Source organism: Phyllopteryx taeniolatus, chromosome 19, assembly GCF_024500385.1.
Source record: "Phyllopteryx taeniolatus isolate TA_2022b chromosome 19, UOR_Ptae_1.2, whole genome shotgun sequence".
NCBI lineage: Eukaryota > Metazoa > Chordata > Actinopteri > Syngnathiformes > Syngnathidae > Phyllopteryx > Phyllopteryx taeniolatus.
Window position 1 is genome coordinate 3,081,115 of NC_084520.1, and position 19,801 is coordinate 3,100,915.

Genomic DNA, 19,801 nt, shown 5'->3' on the forward strand with positions numbered 1-19,801 from the left:
AGCACTTACCTTCAAATATATTTAATGTATTTAGGGAAAAAAACACGGAAACAACTCTTTACGGGTCTTTACAATTAAGGGTTAAGACATAAGATTCTTGTTCTTTGTACACTCACCTGTTAGTTTTTATTCATGAGGCAGAATACCATTTTCACTGTAATCTTATAGCTGTGTGAAACATTTTGACTTGTCTGTTTTTGAACTAAATTATTTTCTAAAGAAATTGGATACCTTTTCACTTTTTCACAAATTAGCCTCTCAATTGCTGATTATAAGTAAACAAGAAAAACCCCAAATAAAAATTATTAGCTGTAACCTGGAACCATCAATAATTTAAAAAAAATTGTTACTCAATTCACAAAAAAATGTAGATGCTTTTGCGTTTGAACTCTTCAACAACTTCCCAGACCTGACTGGGTTTATTAAATCTTAATTAGCCTGACAGACATTTTAATTTTAAAAAATGTTCTCCATCACTTCTTTCTCAGATGCACTCTTTGCGTCTACTGAGCCAAAACCAGCCATCTCAGATCTTCCTGAGCATGAGTGATAATGTACGTCCGATTCAGCCACTGATCAACCGCTGCATCCGGACCAATATCAATTTCAGCATGCAGGGCAAAGATTGCCCAAACAACAGAGTTCATAAGCTTCAGTACAGAGGTAAAGGATAGAATTGATGTATAATACATACAGCCTTATTGACTGATCACTTACAAAATTGGATAGCATAGTTAAAAATTATCTAAAATAAAGCAAAGCCTTTTTCCATTGCCATATGACCATACGTTTTCAAAACTCTTGAAAGTTTGATGGCTCCAAGAAACTGGAAGAAATTAATTACTTTGATTGTAACAGTTAAATAACTTTTAACAACTTTCAAGTTGTATCTCAGTGCAGTAGCAGTGAACAGTGCTGATATATACAGCAGGTGAAGTATTTAATACGTCTCCATTTTTCTCACTAATATATTTCCAAAGGTGCTATTGACATGAAAATTTCACCAGATGTTGGGAACAACCTAAGTAATTCATACATATAAAGAAAGTAGAACATATAAGATAAGAAATTAAGTTATGTGTAATAATGTGGAATGACAGGAAAAAAATATTGAACACGCCAACTGGTATTTATTTAATAAAATAAAAACTCATTTAATACCAAAAACGTAGTTATACATCTTTTGAAACCCGAACGCCCGATCCCAACAACGCATTTATACATTTTTTACATTTTTTTGCGTGAGAGGCAAACTCTTCACCAAAGGATTAGGCTTGAAAGCAATTTTAATGGCCATAAAAACGGCCACTGGGTGGCAGGAATGCATTTGATAAGAGATCAGCAGGGCTCATGAGAGGAAGGATAGACAGACTTGGCCGAAGGAGGAAGTGGAAGAGCATGGCTTGGAGAAGGCTGAAAAAACGTGGAGAGACCAATCGAAAAATGGAAAACCGAAGACCACTTACACTCGAGGAGTGTTTTGGAAAAAACTTCGTCATCCTTGACGTTTAGACGAGTAAACATGAAACAAATGTAAACAAACAAACATGATGCTTTGGGCCACCGTGTCGTCATGGCTTCCACGAAGCTCACCGGCCGTTTCGCTCAAGGCTGTCAATGATGATTTCGACGACGATAACGACAAAAGTGAGACGGACCTTGATCCGCATTCATCCGATGACTGAGTACCGTCAGATTGACCGGGAGCAGCAGAGAGCAGTCAGTCTCCAGACAATCCAGAAGGAGGAGGTAGGTGCTACTTCATAGCTTGAACAATCACTGACCAATCATATACAATAAAGTTGAAAATGTGATGTGTGTGTGACGAGGAACGTCCACACTGTAACAACTATAACAAAATATTTTGTGGTAATCGCGCACATTTCTTTAAATTACAGATTGTGTATCCACTAGCAGAGGTGACGCGAGTAGCCACGTTAGGAGCGCAAAGAAAGGTGAGTAAAAGCATTTTTTTTCCACTTTACACGACAGGAACAAAATCTATTTTGTGGTAATAGATCATATTTCTATAAATTACAGATTGTGCATCCACTAGCAGAGGTATTTCTACTTATGTTGGCAGCGCAATGAAAGGTGAATAAAAGCAAATTTCTCCACCTCATGCTGCTGCAATAAAATATATTTTGTGGTCATTGCACATATTTCTATGAATTACAGATTGTGCATCTACCAGCAGAGGAGCTCCCACACGCGTTGGCAGTACAAAAAAAGGTGAATAAAAGCATTTTTCTCCACTTCACGCTGCAGCAATAACATTTTGGGAAATGGCAGTTGTTTAGATTTCTATTATTTACAGGTCATGCATTGAGAAGTGGGGATCACCAGGTTGGCGTCTTGATAATTGGCAACCCAAAATCATCCCCTGTCACGGCAAACCCTGGAGCCCAGAGCGCTGCTGCAGAGCTAGAGTCAGATCAGCCAGTTGACTTCCTGGAGCTGTTCCTGACTGATGAGCTGCTGCAACATATAGCCTTAACATCTTTGCCGAAAGGTATTTCAGTCGCCCACACCCTGGAGCAAGCATGTGGAAACCAGTCTCAATTGAAGAGCTGAAGACATTTTTTGGACTGTGTTTCATCGCAGAAATTGTGCAGAAACCAACACTTGCACTATAGTGGTCTGTTCATCATTTGATTTCCATCCCCTTTTTTGGCCAGGCTATGGCGAGGAACCGCTACCAAGCACTTTTGCGAGTCCTCCATTTCAACCTAAATACATCATATAATGCCCTGACAAAATGTAAAGACTTCGGCAAGTGCTAGACTATTTGGTGGACAAGTTCAAGACACTGTATCAGCCAGTTCAAGATTTGTGTCCATGAGGGTATGATAAAGTGTCAGGGGCGCGTCTCAATTGGGGTCTACAACCCACAGAAACCCATTAAGTATGGGATTAAGTCGTACATTTTGTGTGAATCCAAAACAGGCGATTGCTTCAACAGGCAACCTTATTATGGCGAATCATGTACCCTGTCCAATATTGTAGTCATGCTCCTCGACCCCCTCACTTGACATGGATACACACTATTCATGGACAATTTTTATAACTCAGTTGACGTGAAAGCGTCTGTTTGAAGCACAGACCAACATTTGCAGGATGCTGAGAAATTACACAGGGGAATCTGATTTTATCAAACAGGTGACAATGAGTAGCTTGGAGGAAGAGGGAAATGTTTCCTGGCATAATGGAGATGTGCTGGTGGTTGTGTGACTGGACAAGCGCATTGTCAAGATGGTGACAACCTGCCACCAAGATACAATGCAAAAAGTGGACGTGTGGAAGAAAGGACACAAGGATAGGGTGTGTGTGCTCAAACCGCAGTGTGTTGTGGAATACAATGCTCATATGAATGGGGTAGATAAACTGGATCCAGAACATTGCATACTACCCCTTCATACGAAGGTCACTAAACTGGCCCAAAAAGTTTGTAGCCTACCTTCTTCAAATGTACATCTTCAGCGCCTATGTCCTCTTTAAAGCAAAAACACCCAGGTAAACGTACATCTCTCCTGGCGTCTATGATGAAGGCAACAGACTCCAGGACCTCGCAGCATCATGTGGCCGAGGAGGAAGAGTCAGATTTGGAGGGGGCTGCAGGTGTGGAGAAACGCGCATGAACTTTGGCACCTCAGAAGACTGACCCACCAAATCGGCTTGATGGGAAACTGAACAAACATAAACTCAAATACTTGAAACCCACCACAAAAAAGTCAAGGCCACAAAGAAAATGCCAGGTCTGCCTGTGCCAAGGCAAGCGTAGTGAGACCACAGTGTGGTGTAGTTCATGTTGTGTGCCCTTCCATGAAGGCAGCTGTTATATTGCGTACCACACGGAAAAAAAAATTACTCATTGGAGGGAAATTTTAACGCACACATGCACACACATAGTTCAGTTCCAAATGTGTACATTGTAAATAGTTCATGGTGTTATATTTGTAAATAAACTGTTATTCTGTCAAAAACTCTTTTTTTGTGTTATGCTGTGGTATATTTGTGTAGATATTTGAGCTGACACTAAAGCAAAAAATATTAGTGTCAAAGTTATGCTTGAAATGTATCGTTTCACAAAAAGCTCATTTTCTCTTTCTTGTCACCAAAGAGGAATTTTCATCATCCTCGTAGATGGCAGCAGAGTTTTGTCAAGAATGTCGGTACATTTGACCATTCATCCTTCCTTCAATAAAGTGAAGTTTACCAGTACCATTTGCTGAAAAGCAGCCCCACACCATCATGTTCTCACCTCTGAACTCACTGTATGGCATTTTTAGGGTGATGTGCAGTGCCATTTCTCCTACAAACGTGGTGTGCATTATGGCGTCTAAAGAGTTAAATTTTGCTCTCATCAGACTATTCTCCCAGTATATAACTGGCTTGTCCAAATGTTGTTCAGCAAACTTTAAAGGAGGTTTCACATGCTTTTTTTTTCAGCAATGGGGTCTTGCGTCATGAGCGCGCATACAGGCCATGGCGGAGGAATAGAATGCATTACTCACTGTTTTCCTTGTGACAACAGTACCTGGTAATTCTAGGTCTTTTTGAAGTTTGCCACAGGTAGTCCTTGGCTCTTGGAAAACTCTACTGATTATTCTTTGCACTCCCCTGTCAGAAATCCTGCGAGGAGCACCTGATTGAGGCAAATTTATGGTGGTATGATTGGCTTTCCACTTACGTATTATGGCGCCAACCGTGCTCACTGGAACATTCAGAAGCTTAGATATGTGCCTAACCAATGCCATCGTTATGTTTTGCAACAATTACTTTGCGATGGTCTTGAGACAGCTCTTTGCTCTTACCCATCATGAGATGTGTCTTGACTCATACCTTGGCCATCAGATCTTTTTGTAGGCCATTGATTAAGACTGAACCGGCTGATATTCATTTGCACTGACGAGGGGCTGGATTGATGTTTGATTATTGATAGATTTTAGTTGTCTTGGCTTTCCATGCATTTTTGCACCTCCCTTTCTTCATGTGTTCAATGCTTTTTCCCTGTGCCATTTCACATTATTACAAACAACTTAATTTATTATTTTTTTCTGCTTTCTTTGTATGTATGGATTACTTGGGTTGTTCCCAACATCTGGTGAAAATTTCATGTCAATAGCACCTTTGGAAATATATTTAGTGAGAAAAATGGTGACGTGTTTAAATACTTATTTCAGCCACTGTATATATATCCATCGATTTTCCTGCGCTTATCCGAGGTCAGGTCGCAGGGGCAGTAGCCTCAACAGGGAAATCCAGACTTCCTTCTCCCCAGCCACTTCCTCCAGCTCCTCTCTCTCTCTCTTTCTCACTCCATCCATCCATTTTCTGTACCGCTTTATCCTCACAAGGGTCGCGGGCGTGCTGGAGCCTATCCCAGCTATCTTCGGGCGAGAGGCGGGGTACACCCTGAACTGGTCGCCAGTCAATCGCAGGGCACATATAAACAAACAACCGTTCATGGACATATTCACACCTAAGGGCAATTTAGAGTCTTCAATCAACCTACCATACATGTTTTTGGGACGTGGGAGGAGTGCCCGGAGAAAACCCACGCAGGCACAGGGAGAACATGCAAACTCCACACAGGCGGGGCCGGGATTTGAACCCCAGTCCTCAGAACTGTGAACCAGAATATACTGGTTATTTATATATTTACGGATACGCCTTCCTTTTCACTTTGCCCCTTACTGGATGTTTTTGTGTTATATCTTTTGGTTCCATTGTGTTCCATTCTGGAAGTTCTGAGTCTTCCTCATCATCACTAAAATCTGTGCTTTCTTCAGTCTTTGCAGTAGGGGTCCACTCCTCCCCTTCCTCATCATCATCATCATCATCATCTTCACATGCTGTCAATATGAATTTGAATTTATTCGAACGGCATTATGGTCATCCACAGAATTGCAAGGATACCCAAAAATAAAGTAATTCCATAATGCTAGCTGAAAGGCTTAGGGCTGAATCTGTCACTTGTCCCATCCATAATAATTTTCAAAGCATAGTCAATGCTGTATTTTTTTGCTTGCCATCTAAAAAACAAAGAAACACACACATGCACACGCATGCACACAAAACAGGTCATTGTGTGTTTTTTTTCTCTAATTTGTGAAAATCAGAAAGCAGAAGGAATTTATTAGCAAATAGGGATCAGTCATAATAATGATTCCAGTCTAACATGGCAAACACAAAAGTATTGTAAAGGTCTGCTGGGAACGTCTGGCTAAGTCCCCTGTCAGAGAGAGTTTCCACTCCTACAACCAATAAACCTTTGCAGGGGAAGCGGGGTAAATTAGTCAGAGTGGGCCATGTTCCATGCCTCTGTTGAGGAGGCTGACCAGAGCTGTAGCCGTAAGGTGGTCGGTGCATCTTGGTGACAATCTCTGAAGATATTGTGGATCCTGAGGTGAATCTGGGACTCTGAGCTGTGCTCTTCCTTCTCTGGGGTTGAGGTCACAGAGGTGGTTAAAAAACTTCTTGTAGGAGGCCGGGGTGGATGAGAACCGCCTGGTTCTGGATGTTGTGGGGCTGTTTTGGTTGAGACGCCTCTGCAACATTGCATACACTATTTACCTTTTTATGCCAGAGCAGTTTTTCTGTGCAACAGAGAAGTTTTATATCCTGCCTCGGTGGTTATTTGTATTATGATGGATATTTATTAAAAACTGCAGTCGGACAGAACAAGGTTTGATAAGGGGAAAGACAAAGACAAGAGAGAGGACAGAGAAAAGTAATGACGGGACAAAAACAAATATATGACACTACAACATTATATTGGAGTCATGTTTTATACTGAACAGTAGTGCTTCACCCTGCAAGTGAGGAACAAGAAAGTATAGAATAGGAAAGGACAGGATGGCGACACATCAAGAACAGAAAAGCGCAGGGGTAGTGAAACCAAATGGAGTGTAGTGGAGTGGCTATGTAATACTTAGAGAAACTTTGTGAAAGTGAGTGAACAGTCCATGAAGTTTGCAAAGTCACACCAAGCAACTAGTCACATTTGTGTACGCAAATGTGCAATTGAATCAACACCGTCACGCATGCACAATAAAGGTTGGGAGAGTCCTGCAGTTGCTGAGCTAGCATGATGACGATGAAGGACCCTGCACCCACCCAATTAAGAGAGAGGGGTGAGCCCGGGGGCCAATCCGTAGCAGTAGCCAGCTGGCTCCCCAACTGGAGGCTGTGCTGACGAACCACACCAGCTGGAGAGGAGGACGTGTTAGACTGCCTGACGGGGATGCCAACTTTTCTTTTCCTTTATTTTTATCTTTATTTATTTATTTTTGCTCTGCCTCCTTTTGGGTCATACCGCGGTCACAGAACCACTCTTGCCCGTAAGAAAAGGCAACTCTGGTTTTAAGACAAGCCAACCGTGAGAAACAGCCTTGTGTGCCACACAAAGGCACGGCACTGTAAGCAGCAGCCTAACTCGGCACTAGCCAGACCTCTGTACAATTGGAAACCAATTTTTGGGCAAAGCTTAACTTTTGTCATCTTCCTGACAGCCTGAGAAAAGGGCAAAGTCCTCCCGAGCGATTTTCCCCCGCTGCAGCAGCATCTTTGGCATTCCAAGCTTCAAAATGTGAGTCAACCTTGTCATGTAATAAGCTAATCTGCGATGGCTAACACCACCTGCGACGGCTAATTGCCACCAAACACCACCTGCGTTGAGCAAGCGGCGGTTGACCCAATGGCTCCGGCACCAACAGCGAGTACCACCAACAGCGAACAGCTGCAGCAGCAGCAGTGACCAGTGGCGGAAAAGACCACCAAAGGTGAGCAAAGCGGCGGTGAACGAGCGGCGTTCGACCCATCAGGTCCGGCACCAACAGCGATTACCACCAGCAGCGAACAGCAGCGGCGGCTAACACAAGCAGCAGCGAACAGTGGCGGCTAACACCAACAGGCGCGGAAAACACCACCAGAGGTGAACAAAGCGGCGGAGAGCAAAGCAGCGGTAAGCGAGCGGCCACCAACAGTGAGTACCACCTGCCGCGGCTAACTAACAGCGGCAGCAGGCACCATGAGCGGCGGCTAGCAATACCAGCGAAGGCTAGCACCACCAGCGGTGGCTAGCACCACCAATGGCGGCTAGCACCACCAGAGGAGGCAAAAGTGCTTCCATTTGCCACCTGCCTCCACGTTGCCACGCATTTCCACAACGGGAAGGATCACAAAATGCAATGTAATTTCTGGAGTTGAGGAGGAGATAAAGAAATTGCTAAATTTGGTGAAATGTCTGATGAACTGAGCGAAGTGGCGAAACAACGAAATATGCTGCGCAAACTGATGGATGAGATAGACAACTAAAAACCCTGATAAAGGAGAAAGATTTAAAAAAAAACAAAAACTGAAACGTTGGAGCAGTGAATTGAAGACATGTTTTTCGGATGTGGGAGGAAATCGGAGTACCTGGAAAAAACTCACGCAGGCATGGGAAGAACATGCAAACTCCACACAGGTAAGGGTGGATTTGAACCCGGGTCCTCAGAAGTGTGAGGCAGACGTGCTAACCAGTCGGGCACCGTGAGCAGTTCAATGTTCTGCTTTAATGCCACCAGAAAGTATTCACACCCCTTCACGTTATCCACATTTTGCTATGTTACAGATGTATTCTAAAGTTGATTTTAGTATAGTTTTCATTTTAACAAATCTACAGAAAATATCCTGTAATGACAAAGTAAAAAGATATTTTCAGACATTTGTGTAAATTTGTGAAAAATGTAAACATTCAAACATAAAAGGTACATAAGTATTCACACCATTTGCTATGACAGTCAAACTTAAGCGCAGGTGCATCTGATTTCCACTGATCATCTTTGAGTTGTTTCTACAATCTGTGGTAAATTCAGTTGATTGAACATCATTTGGAATGTCACACACCTGTCTCATAGTTGGCAGTGCATATCAGACCAGAAACCAAGCAATGAAGTCTGAGGAATTGTCTGCAGACCTCCGAAACCAGATCTGGGGAAGGATGCCAAATAATTGCAGCAGCATTGAAGGTCATGCAAAGGCACTGTGGTCTCGATTATTAGAAATTTGGAACCACCAGGACACTTCCTAGATCTGGCCATCCAACCAAGCTAAGTAACCGGAGAAGGGAACCTTGGGCAGAGAGGGGAACAAGAACCCTATGGTCACTAAGGCGGCGCCTTAGTGACCCAAGTGTTCCCTTGCAGCGATAGGAGAACCATTGAGAAGATCAACCATTGCTAGCGCACTCCACCAATCAGGTGGAGTGGTAGAGTGGCCAGATGGAAGTCACTTTTCACTAAAAGGCACATGGTAGAGTGCTTGGAGTTTGCACCTTAAGGATGCTCATACCTGCAGAGACATAATTCTTTGGTCTGATGAAACCAAAATAGAACATTTTGGCCTGAATTGCAAGCGTCATATCTGGAGAAGAAGAGGCACTGCTCATCACCTGGCTAACACCATCCCTACTGTGAAGCATGGTGGTGGCAGCATCATGGGGCTGTTTTTCTGCTGAAGGAACTGGGCGACTAGTCCGCATTAAGGGTAAGATGACAGCTGCCAAATATACAGAAATTATTCTAGAGAACTTGCTCCAAAGTGCTCTGGAACTCAGAGTCGAGCGCCGATTCACCTTCCAACATGACAATGACAAGCTATAAGAGTGGAGTAAAACATCAATTTACTAACTACAGACCTCTACTTGCACAGTTCTTCTTATTCGCATATGGGTGGCACGGTGCCAACTTGTTAGCACATCCTCACAGTTCTGAAGACCCGGATTCAAATCCAACCTCCCTTGTGTGACGTTTGCATGTTCTCCCCGTGAGAGAGAGAAGGAGTCTTGGCTTTTTAACAAAATGATGGATTGCCTATGACGTCAACATTTGGCACACTGCCAGCGCACATGTCCGATGACGTCACCTCTCGGGCCACCTGTCCCCATTGACGTCACATCCGGTAAAAACAAAATGACGCACATTTGGTGGAAACAAAATGACTTCACATCCGGTGTAAACAAAGTGACATCATGGTCCCTCACGTTTTTGTCACATGACATCATGTTCGAGGACACCTGTACGAACAAAGGAAAACAAGGGGTGTCAAATCGGCAACAAAAAAGGTAATTTGTTATCATACCTGTGAATATGGTCCTTTCCGCGTCGATGGTGCCTCCCGAGGGCTTCGCTGAGACAGCTGCAAAGAATGTTGTCACGTGACTTGTGCAGGTGACATGGGGTGTCTGAGATGTTTGAGCGTCATGTCCAGAGGTCACACAGTATAGGCAAAGAATGGGGATACTTACGTGGCTTCAGCACGTGACATTGGGTGTCTGAGATGTTTGAGGGTCATGCCCAGAGGTCACACAGTATTGGCAAAGAATGGGACACTCACATGGCATGTACATGTGACATCGGGTGTCCGAGATGTTAGAAGATCTGAAAAAAAATAGTATTTAGCCAAAAAAATTTGTTTTCTCCTCCAACTCACCACAGGGTTGTGCGAAACGCTGAGCGATCCATCAGTCTGAAAAAAAAATCCCTATCAGTGAACATGCCCAGACATGTTCTCATTTTCAAGACCCTTATCAAAAACAAGTGCAGGTCTAAAGCATAAACATGTCAGTTTTACATTTCATGCAGGGGCTGTGGAGGCTGTGAACATGTGCAGGTCTAAAGCATTATTCCTATTATCTAAAGTATGTTTTACATACCACAAGGATGTCTGAGGCGAAAACATGCCTAGACATGTTTTCGTTTTTCAAAAACAATGTCCAAGCATGTATCTTTTGGGACCCATCCAACTGTTAGGACGGGGGTCTTTCGCTCTCTTTTTTTTTTAAATTGCATGTGTGTGTGTGCAATTAAAGTATAGTTTAATTTTTTGCACTTCATCACTACCCAGTACAAAACCTGTATGTGTGTGTGTGTGTGTGATTCAGGAGTCTCTTGTTTTCTTTTTTCAAATGTATTAGAAGCAAGATGTTTTATGTATCAATTTTATCGAGGTTTAGTCGTTCCGCTGACCAGGTTACAACAAACAAAGCAACGTAGTGTCCCTTTTTAACATAAAAGATTTTATACCAGCTCATAGTGACACTTTGAGTCACTTTATCTGACTAGTGGTCGCAGGAGGTACTGCTGGCAGTCCTTTCTTGATCTTACAAACAAATGAAGTCCATTTATTGAATAATCAATTCACACTACAAATGGTGCAGGCCCGTCTGAGGCCCAAAGTTTGTTCTTTTGATTCAGACACACAATTAAAACCAATTCCATGCAATGTGTGCGCCATCTTACACATGGAAACGTCAACTTGGGCACACAAAAAAAGAGTGCGTGAACACAGTGTCGTCATCAACAGTTAGTTTCGCGGCACCAGGGAATGTTTGTGTCTCTGTTGTTGTTGGGTCTGCCTGGCATGTATTCTGGAACCTCATGGACTGTATCCTCCATGCTGATTGTTGGAAGGGCATCCAAACGAATTTTGCTGTTGCTCCAATTCTGTTTAAGACAATAACTATGAAACACAAATAAGTACACTAAATGCAGAAGTAGACAGTGTTTTCACTACCTTTATGCAAATTCGAGACCTAAAATCCATCCATCCATCCATTTTCTGAGCCGCTTCTCCTCACTAGGGTCGCGGGCGTGCTGGAGCCTATCACAGCTGTCATCGGGCAGGAGGCGGGATACACCCTGAACTGGTTGCCAGCCAATCGCAGGGCACATACAAACAAACAACAATTCGCACTCACAGTCACGCCTACGGGCAATTTAGAGTCTCCAATTAATGCATGTTTTTGGGATGTGGGAGAAAATCCACACAGACACGGGGAGAACATGCAAACTCCACACAGGCGGGGCCGGGGATTGAACCCGGGTCCTCAGAACTGTGAGGCTGACGCTCTAACCAGTCGTCCACCGTGCCGCCGAGGCCTAAAATCCTCATCATAAATTGTTGTCTCGATTTGTTGCTCCTGCATTGGGTGTCGCCGCTCTGGTGAGTCGCAGTCGCAGTCTCGGCCTCCACCCACTCTCCTTCTGCACCGTGGGCCGCTTTCATCAGAAGATGGTGGTCAAATGATGGACTTGGATTTGCATTTTAACTCTCAAAGTTTTCAAGAAATAAACTTAGACTAAGACTTGAATAAAACCAAAAGTCAAAAGCTGGAGCTGATCACTGGATGTTTAATCGAGGCCTCAAACAATAAATGAATGCGCACAATGGAAACATCTCTTTATATACACTCTTCTGGGAGTCGCCCATCTTGCTCTGAATCCACCTCTTGGTCCTGATTGGCCAGAACCAAGATTCCCTAAGATGGCATGGTTTCTAATTGTGTCACAGCAGGCTTGGTATTGTATATTTCTCAAACTGGTGGTTTATAATTCTGGAAGTCGTAAAACATCTTGATGACATGCTTGTGCTTCTTGACCTTCTAGAGCAGGGGTGTCAAACTCATTTTTGTCACGGGCCTGCATCGCAGTTATGACTTCCCTTGGAGGGCAGCCACGACTGTGGACCATATAAATGAAAGATTACCTCATATACTGTAATTACAGTAAACACAACACATTGATGAATAACCAATTTTGAAATCAGAAGCCTATAAAAACATGTTTTTCAACTATTACAGTTATTTTCAAAGGGGGATTGTTAACAAAAAATGCTTGTAAATATCTCAATGGTATTACACCAGAACACAATTAGCGATTTTGATTTGCTTTCGCGGGCCACATAAAATGATGTGTTCTAGAGTGTCAAAGTGTCACCCGAGTCAGCAAGGCCAAGGAGGTGTTTTTTACTTCCTAAAAGTAGCCTGTAAGAGGCCAGTATATTTTATTATTCGGTAAGATGATTACTCATGAAAACATAACATAATATTAATTACTTACAATGCTAGTATTCCACAATTCCCCCCTTCCGAGATACTAAAGCATCACAGAAACACTGGTTCTCTAAACAAGCAAAGCTTAACAGCATCGACATGGATCCATTTGTGCACGAACCTGTGAAATTGCTTTAGCAATTTAACACCTCATTCACTTAGCTAGCTGTGTAAAACTCCAGCAGCTATGGAGCTATTAGCTCACACGTCGACTGATTGGACAAAAAAAAGCACAATATGATAAAGTTCACTCTGGAGAAGGTTTTCGTAAAGTTCACTCTGGAGAAGGTTTTCGTCCAGGGTATCCCTGTACTTGGCCGCATTCATCTTTCCTTCAATTGCAACCAGTCGTCCTTGTCCCTGCAGCTGAAAAACACCCCCACAGCATGATGCCACCACCATGCTTCATTGTTGGGACTGTATTGGACAGGTGATGAGCAGTGCCTGGTTTTCTCCACACATACCACTTAGAATTAAGGCCAAAAAGTTCTATCTTGGTCTCATCAGACCAGAGAATCTTATTTCTCACCATATTGGACTCCTTCAGGTGTTTTTTTTTTAGCAAACTCCATGTGGGCTTTCATGTGTCTTGCACTGAGGAGAGGTTTCCGTCGGGCCACTCTGCCATAAAGCCCTGACTGGTGGAGGGCTGCATTGATGGTTGACTTTCTAGAACTTTCTCCCATCTCCCGACTGCATCTCTGGAGCTCAGCCACAGTGATCTTTGGGTTCTTCTTTACCTCTCTCACCAAGGCTCTTCTCCCCCGATTGCTCAGTTTGTCCGGACAGCCAGCTCTAGGAAAGGTTCTGGTCGTCCCAAACGTCTTCCATTTAAGGATTATGGAGGCCACTGTGCTCTTAGGAATCATAAATGCAGCAGAATGTTTTTTGTAACCTTGGCCATATCTGTGCCTTAATAGACAGGTGTGTGGCATTCCTAATCAAGTACAATCACTATAATCAAACAGCTGGACTCCAATGAAGGTGTTGAACCATCTTAAGGATGATCAGAAGAAATGGACAGCAGTTAAATATGAGTGTCACAGCAAAGGGTCTGAATACTTATGGCTGTGTGATATTTCAGTTTTCCTTTTTTAATAAATCAGCAAGAATTTCAAGAAGTTCTGTTTTATCTGTCAATATTGGGTGCCTGTGTGTACATTAATGAGGGGGAAAAATAACTTAAATGATTTTAGCAAATGGCTGCAATATAACAAAGTGAAAAATTTAAGGGGGTCTGAATACTTTTCGCACCCACTGTATATATATGTATATATATATATATATATATATATATATATTCCATATATATAGTCCATTGTCTGAACTAATGTTGTCTGGAAGTCCAAACCTCGGGAAGATTTCTCTGCGCAGGAATTTGGCCACTGAAGCCGCATCTTTACCCTGACTTGGCACAGCTTCTATCCATCTGCTGAATCTGTCAACCACTGCCAGAATATAACTGTAGCCCCTGATTTTCTCTATCATGTCAATATGGTCCATCATTAGATGCCTGAAAGGACCATCCGGCATTGGAATGTGACATATGGGTGCTGAAAGTGCTCTGCGCACATTATGTTGAGCACAGACCTGACATTCAAACAAAATTCCATCAACAATATCTGCCAAATGAGGTGCCCACCACACAGATCTGAGACGCCTCAATACCTGCCCCCTGGTGCAATGGTCCGAACCATGCGCATCAAGAACAGCAATCCTGACTAGCGCTGTATGCAACACAAAATGATCCTTGGGACCACGCCACCGGTCCTTCTGTGGGCTCCTGGGTGGTTTTGTGGGCGCCTCATTTAAGCCATGTACTATCGTTAACACCGGATTTACACTGGGCGTCAATCAGTGAAGATAAAGAGAGGCTCACAATCCTCCGCCACTAGTAGGGGAGCCATAGTTTCCTTGGAGGCGGCACTTTTGGTGGCCTCATCAGCAAGGTTGTTGCCACGAGCAATAAAAGAGTCAGTTTTCTGATGTGCTGGGCATTTAATGAAGGCCAAAGCTGAGGGTAACTTGATAGTATCAAGTGACGAGGCCACGTCTTCCCCATGTACTACTGGGGTGCCATCTGCCCTCTTAAAACCTCTTTGTTGCCAAATTTTATCATTGATGTGACACACACTAGAAGCATATGCAGAGTCAATGCAGACATTCAATCTCTTACCGGTAGCCAGCCGGCAAGCTACAGTCAATGCTATTATCTCAGCTAGCTATGCTGAGCAAGGCTGATGAATCTTTTCTGCTTGTAACTCAGCGACAGTAGCATCATCTTTAAATTGGACCACAGCATATCCTGCATGATTCCCAGTTACGTCTCTGAAACAAGAGCCATCAACAAAAAATGTAAGGTCTGCAACAATTGGCTGATTGTGTAGGTCATCTCTCGGTTTTAAAAATATCTCCGTAGAGAGGACGCAATCATGAGGTGTGTCTTCGCTGGGCAAAACCATTTGCGTAGCGGGATTAACTACAACGTATATCACAGCGCTGAATAGTTAATTCAGGTGCTGATAGGATTACTTCATAGCATGTTCATCTGGCCTGAGTTAACACAAAACGCGGGCTTGTCAGTGGGGCATGAAGTTGGTGAGACCTGAACAGGATTACTGGGTGCCCCGTTGTGACTAAAGAAGCTTTCTGAAATGTGTACACGGCAGCGGTTAGGCCCTGGTAGCAGGGCGGTAGTCCTGCCTCGACGTTGTCAGGTTTGGTGCAAAAATAAGCCAGCGGTTGCTTCCCTATTGGTTAATCCTCCATCAACACCGCACAAGCATATCCTGATTTTTCTGCCACATACAACAGGAAAGGTTTAGAATAGTTGTCAAGCGCTGGGGCCTGTTCTAAGTCTTGTTTGAGAGCTAAAAAAAACTTTGTTTAGCACAAGCATCCCACTGGAGGGCGGCTGAAGTATAAGCTTGTCCTGCGGCATGAATCATGGCTGCTATATCCAGCCATCCCCAGAAAGGTCAGCATCTGTCTTACAGACTGCCATTGCGGTATATAGCTTCTAGATGAAAGGATGCTCATTACCACAGAGCTTTCTGCCTAAATTGTAATTGTAAAATTCTAGCTTAGCTCTACTAACTTTGTGTCCATCTTTCTGAAGTGCACGTAATACTGTCATTGAATCCTGGTCACAGCACTCTCTAGTGGGACTAACAATGAGGATGTCATCCATATATTGAATAACAGTACATTGTACCTCCAGGTGACCCAAATCATTGGCAAGACCTTTGTTGAAAATGGTTGGACTTTCAACATAGCCTTGTGGCAAGCGTGTGTATGTGTACTGTTGATTGTCATATGTAAATGCAAATAGATACTGCGAGTCTGGATGTAATGACGCACTGAAATCTGCAATCTTAACAACATTGGTGGAGCCAAAAAAAAAAAAAACCTCCGGTTTGATCATTATAACAACTTAGTTATTCATTGACAACTTTTGTGGTAAATGATGCATATTGTCCTTCTGTTGATGTTGTTGCTGCCTTCAAGTCTATGGACTGAGTGTTTATTTCTGACAGACATCCGCCGTAAAGTGGCACATTTCGTTGTTGTCATAAATTGAAACCCATTGTCGTAAATTCTCAGACTGACTGAACTAAAATGACAAAAGTAATTTCCTCTGCCTGCCTATTTGTTGGCTTCCTTATGAGATATTACTCTTTATACTAATTTTTTTTTTCCTTTATTCATTGGTAGTTTATCTACCCCTTATGAAATACATCTGTTAAGGACTTGCGCCAAATATCTTTATATACAGTGGGGCAAAAAAGTATTTAGCCACCAATTGTGCAAGTTCTCCAACTTAAAAAGATGAGAGAGGCCTGTAGTTTTCATTATAGGTATACCTCACCTATGAGAGACAAAATGAGAAGAAGAAAAAAAATCCAGAAAATCACAATGTCTGATTTTTAATGAATTAATTGGTAATTCCTCAGTAAAATAAGTATTTGGTCACCTACAAACAAGCAAGATTTCTGGCTATGACAGACCTGTAACTTCTTCTTTAAGAGGCTCCTCTGTCCTCCACTCGTTACCTGTATTAATGGCACCTGTTTGAACTCGTTATCAGTATAAAAGACACTTGCCCACAACCTCAAACAGTCACACTCCAAACTTTACTATGGCCAAGACCAAAGAGCTGTCAAAAGGAAACCAGAAACAAAATTGTAGACCTGCACCAGGCTGGGCAGACTGAATCTGCAATAGGCAAGCAGCTTGGTGTAAGAAATCAACTGTGGGGTCAAAATTATCACAACAACAGTGAGCAAAAATCCCAGAACCACACGGGGGGACCAAAGTAACAAAGGCTATCATCAGTAACACACTACGTCGCCAGGCACTCAAATCCTGCAGTGCCAGACGTGTCCCCCTGCTGAAGCCAGTACATGTCCAGGCCCATCTGAAGGTTGCTAGAGAGCATTTGGATGATCCAGAAGAGGATTGGGAGAATGTCACATGGTCAGATAAAACCAAAATATAATTTTTTGGTAAAAACTCAACTTGTCGTGTTTGGAGGAGAAAGAATGCTGATTGGCATCCAAAGAACACCATACCTACTGTGAAGCATGGGGGTGAAAACATCATGCTTTGGACGACTGATCCGTATAAAGGAAAGAATGAATGGGGCCATGTATCGTAATATTTTGAGTGAAAACCTCCTTCCATTAGCAAGGGAATTGAAGATGAAACGTGGCTGGGTCTTTCACCATGTCGATGATCCCAAACACACCGCCCGGGCTGCAAAGTAGTGGCTTCGTAAGAAGCATTTCAAGGTCAACAGAGGAGTGGTTTTGTAAGAAGCATTTCAAGGTCCTGGAGTGGCCGAGCCAGTCTCCAGATCTCAACTCCATGGAAAATCTTTGTATTGCCCAGCGTCAGCCCCAAAACATCACTGCTCAAGAGGAGATCTGCATGGTGGAATGGGCCAAAATACCAGCAACAGTGTGTGAAAACCTTGTGAAGACTTACAGAAAACATTTGACCTCTGTCATTGCCAACAAAGGGTCTATAACAAAGTATTGAGATTAACTTTTGTTATTGACCAAATACGTATTTTCCACCATAATTTGCTAATAAATTCTTAAAAAATGAGACGATGGGATTTTCGTTTCTCATTTTGTCTCTTACAGGTGAGGTATACAGTACCTATGATTAAAATTCCAGGCCTCTCTTATCTTTTTAGGTGGGAGAGCTTGCACAATTGATAGCTGACTAAATACTTGCCCCACTGTATTAGTTTATTTATGCTTAAGGCAGTGAGCGTTGGTTACAGTTTAGTGTTCGAATATGAAATAAATTTAAAATGATATTTTTGCCACATTTTGCTATATTTTTGCGAAGCGAAACTCATTCACTTCCACTATGCTCGTGCTTTCTGCGGACACCTTGTTATTCTTTTGTTTTCTTTTCTTTTCATTTCCTAGATGTTTGTGTTGTTTTTGTGTTTATGTTGCTCGTGTTTTTAAGTTTAGTTTTTATTTTGTGTATGCGTCTATCTTTTTATGTTTGATCGTCTGTATTGCTCACCTTCCTCATTTCCCTCATCTTCTCTCTCCATGTATCAACCTTTGTGACCTACTGCTATCTTCTTGACTTCTGTTCCAATAGATTCTGAACATTACATTCATCTAAACATTAGGAGCCTTGTTTCCAAAATTGACTCCCTGAGAGCTTGGGTATCTCTTTATAAACCTAATGTCATTACACTCTCTGAATCATGGCTTCATAGTAATATCATTGACAATGAATTGAAAATTTATTACTTTTACTATTTAAAGCAGATAGGTCTTCTAGAGGAGGTGGAGTGGCCACATATGTTTCATCCAATCTTATTTCTGAGCATATTACTTCAATGGTAGATCCAATTAACTTTGAATGTCTTTTTGTCACTATAAAGTTTCATCCATCCATCCATTTTCCGTACCGCTTATCCTCACACGGGTCGGAGGCGTACTTTAGCCTATCCCAGCTGACTCTTGGCGAGAGGTGGGGTACACCCTGAACTGGTCGCCAGCCAATCGCATATAAACCAACAACAATTCACACACACATTCACACCTATGGGCAATTTAGAGTCTTCAATCAACCTACCATCTATTTTTTTTGGGGGGGTGGGTTGTGGGAGGAAACCGGAATACCCGGAGAAAACCCATGCAGGCACGTGGAGAACATGCAAACTCCTCACAGGTGAGGCCGGATTTGAACCCGGGTCCTCAAAACTGTGAGGCAGATGTGGTAACCAGTCAATCGACGTGCCGCCTATAAAGTTTCATGATAATTAAAAAAAGCATACAATTTGCAATGGCTGTAGCCCTCCCTCTGCACTAGTTGACTCAACTAAAAATATTTGGTCAAACGTTGACTCACTGGGTAGCTGTTATGAAATTATAAATTTGGATGATTTAAATAGAAATTAGCTTGACCATTCTTCTTCCAAAGACAGAATTATATTTAGTAGTGTGAATTTGACCCAGTTAATTAATGAGCCCACTACGTTGGTAATCACTCATCAATCCTGGACTGGATTCTTGTCTCTCACCATGTACCATCACATCACCAACCATCACAGTATCCTCTCGCTCTCTCGCTCTCTCTCTCTCTCCCTCTCTCTCTCTCTCTCTCTCTCTCTCTCTCTCTCTCTCTCTCTCGCTCTCTCTCTGTCTATATATATATATATATATATATATATATATATATATATATATATATATATATATAGATGTATGAATCTGTGCGTACACATGTTGATAGTTTAATGTTGATAGTTTTGTCTATGTCTAATATATATGACAATATATATCACCTGGGATGGATTTCAGTTAATTCCCAATGGTGAAGATGCTTTGAATTTCTTTTTTTATTCAGAATTTTCTCGTGTAATTAACAAACATGCTCCTTTAAGACAGA

General features: G+C 42.5%; 1 protein-coding gene across 11 annotated transcripts in view; it reads left to right on the top strand.

Annotated features, from left to right (window-relative positions):
* ca10a (carbonic anhydrase Xa) overlaps positions 1-19,801 on the top strand; it is a 176,190-nt gene that overhangs the window by 137,222 nt on the left and 19,167 nt on the right. For 10 of the 11 annotated variants that reach the window (XM_061755757.1, XM_061755761.1, XM_061755764.1 and 7 more), the window contains one exon: positions 489-663. The exons of the other annotated variant lie outside the window; for it this stretch is intronic. In XM_061755757.1, coding sequence (XP_061611741.1) covers positions 489-663 — 175 coding nt within the window. The remainder of the gene's footprint in view (positions 1-488; positions 664-19,801) is intronic. 11 annotated transcript variants of the gene reach the window in all.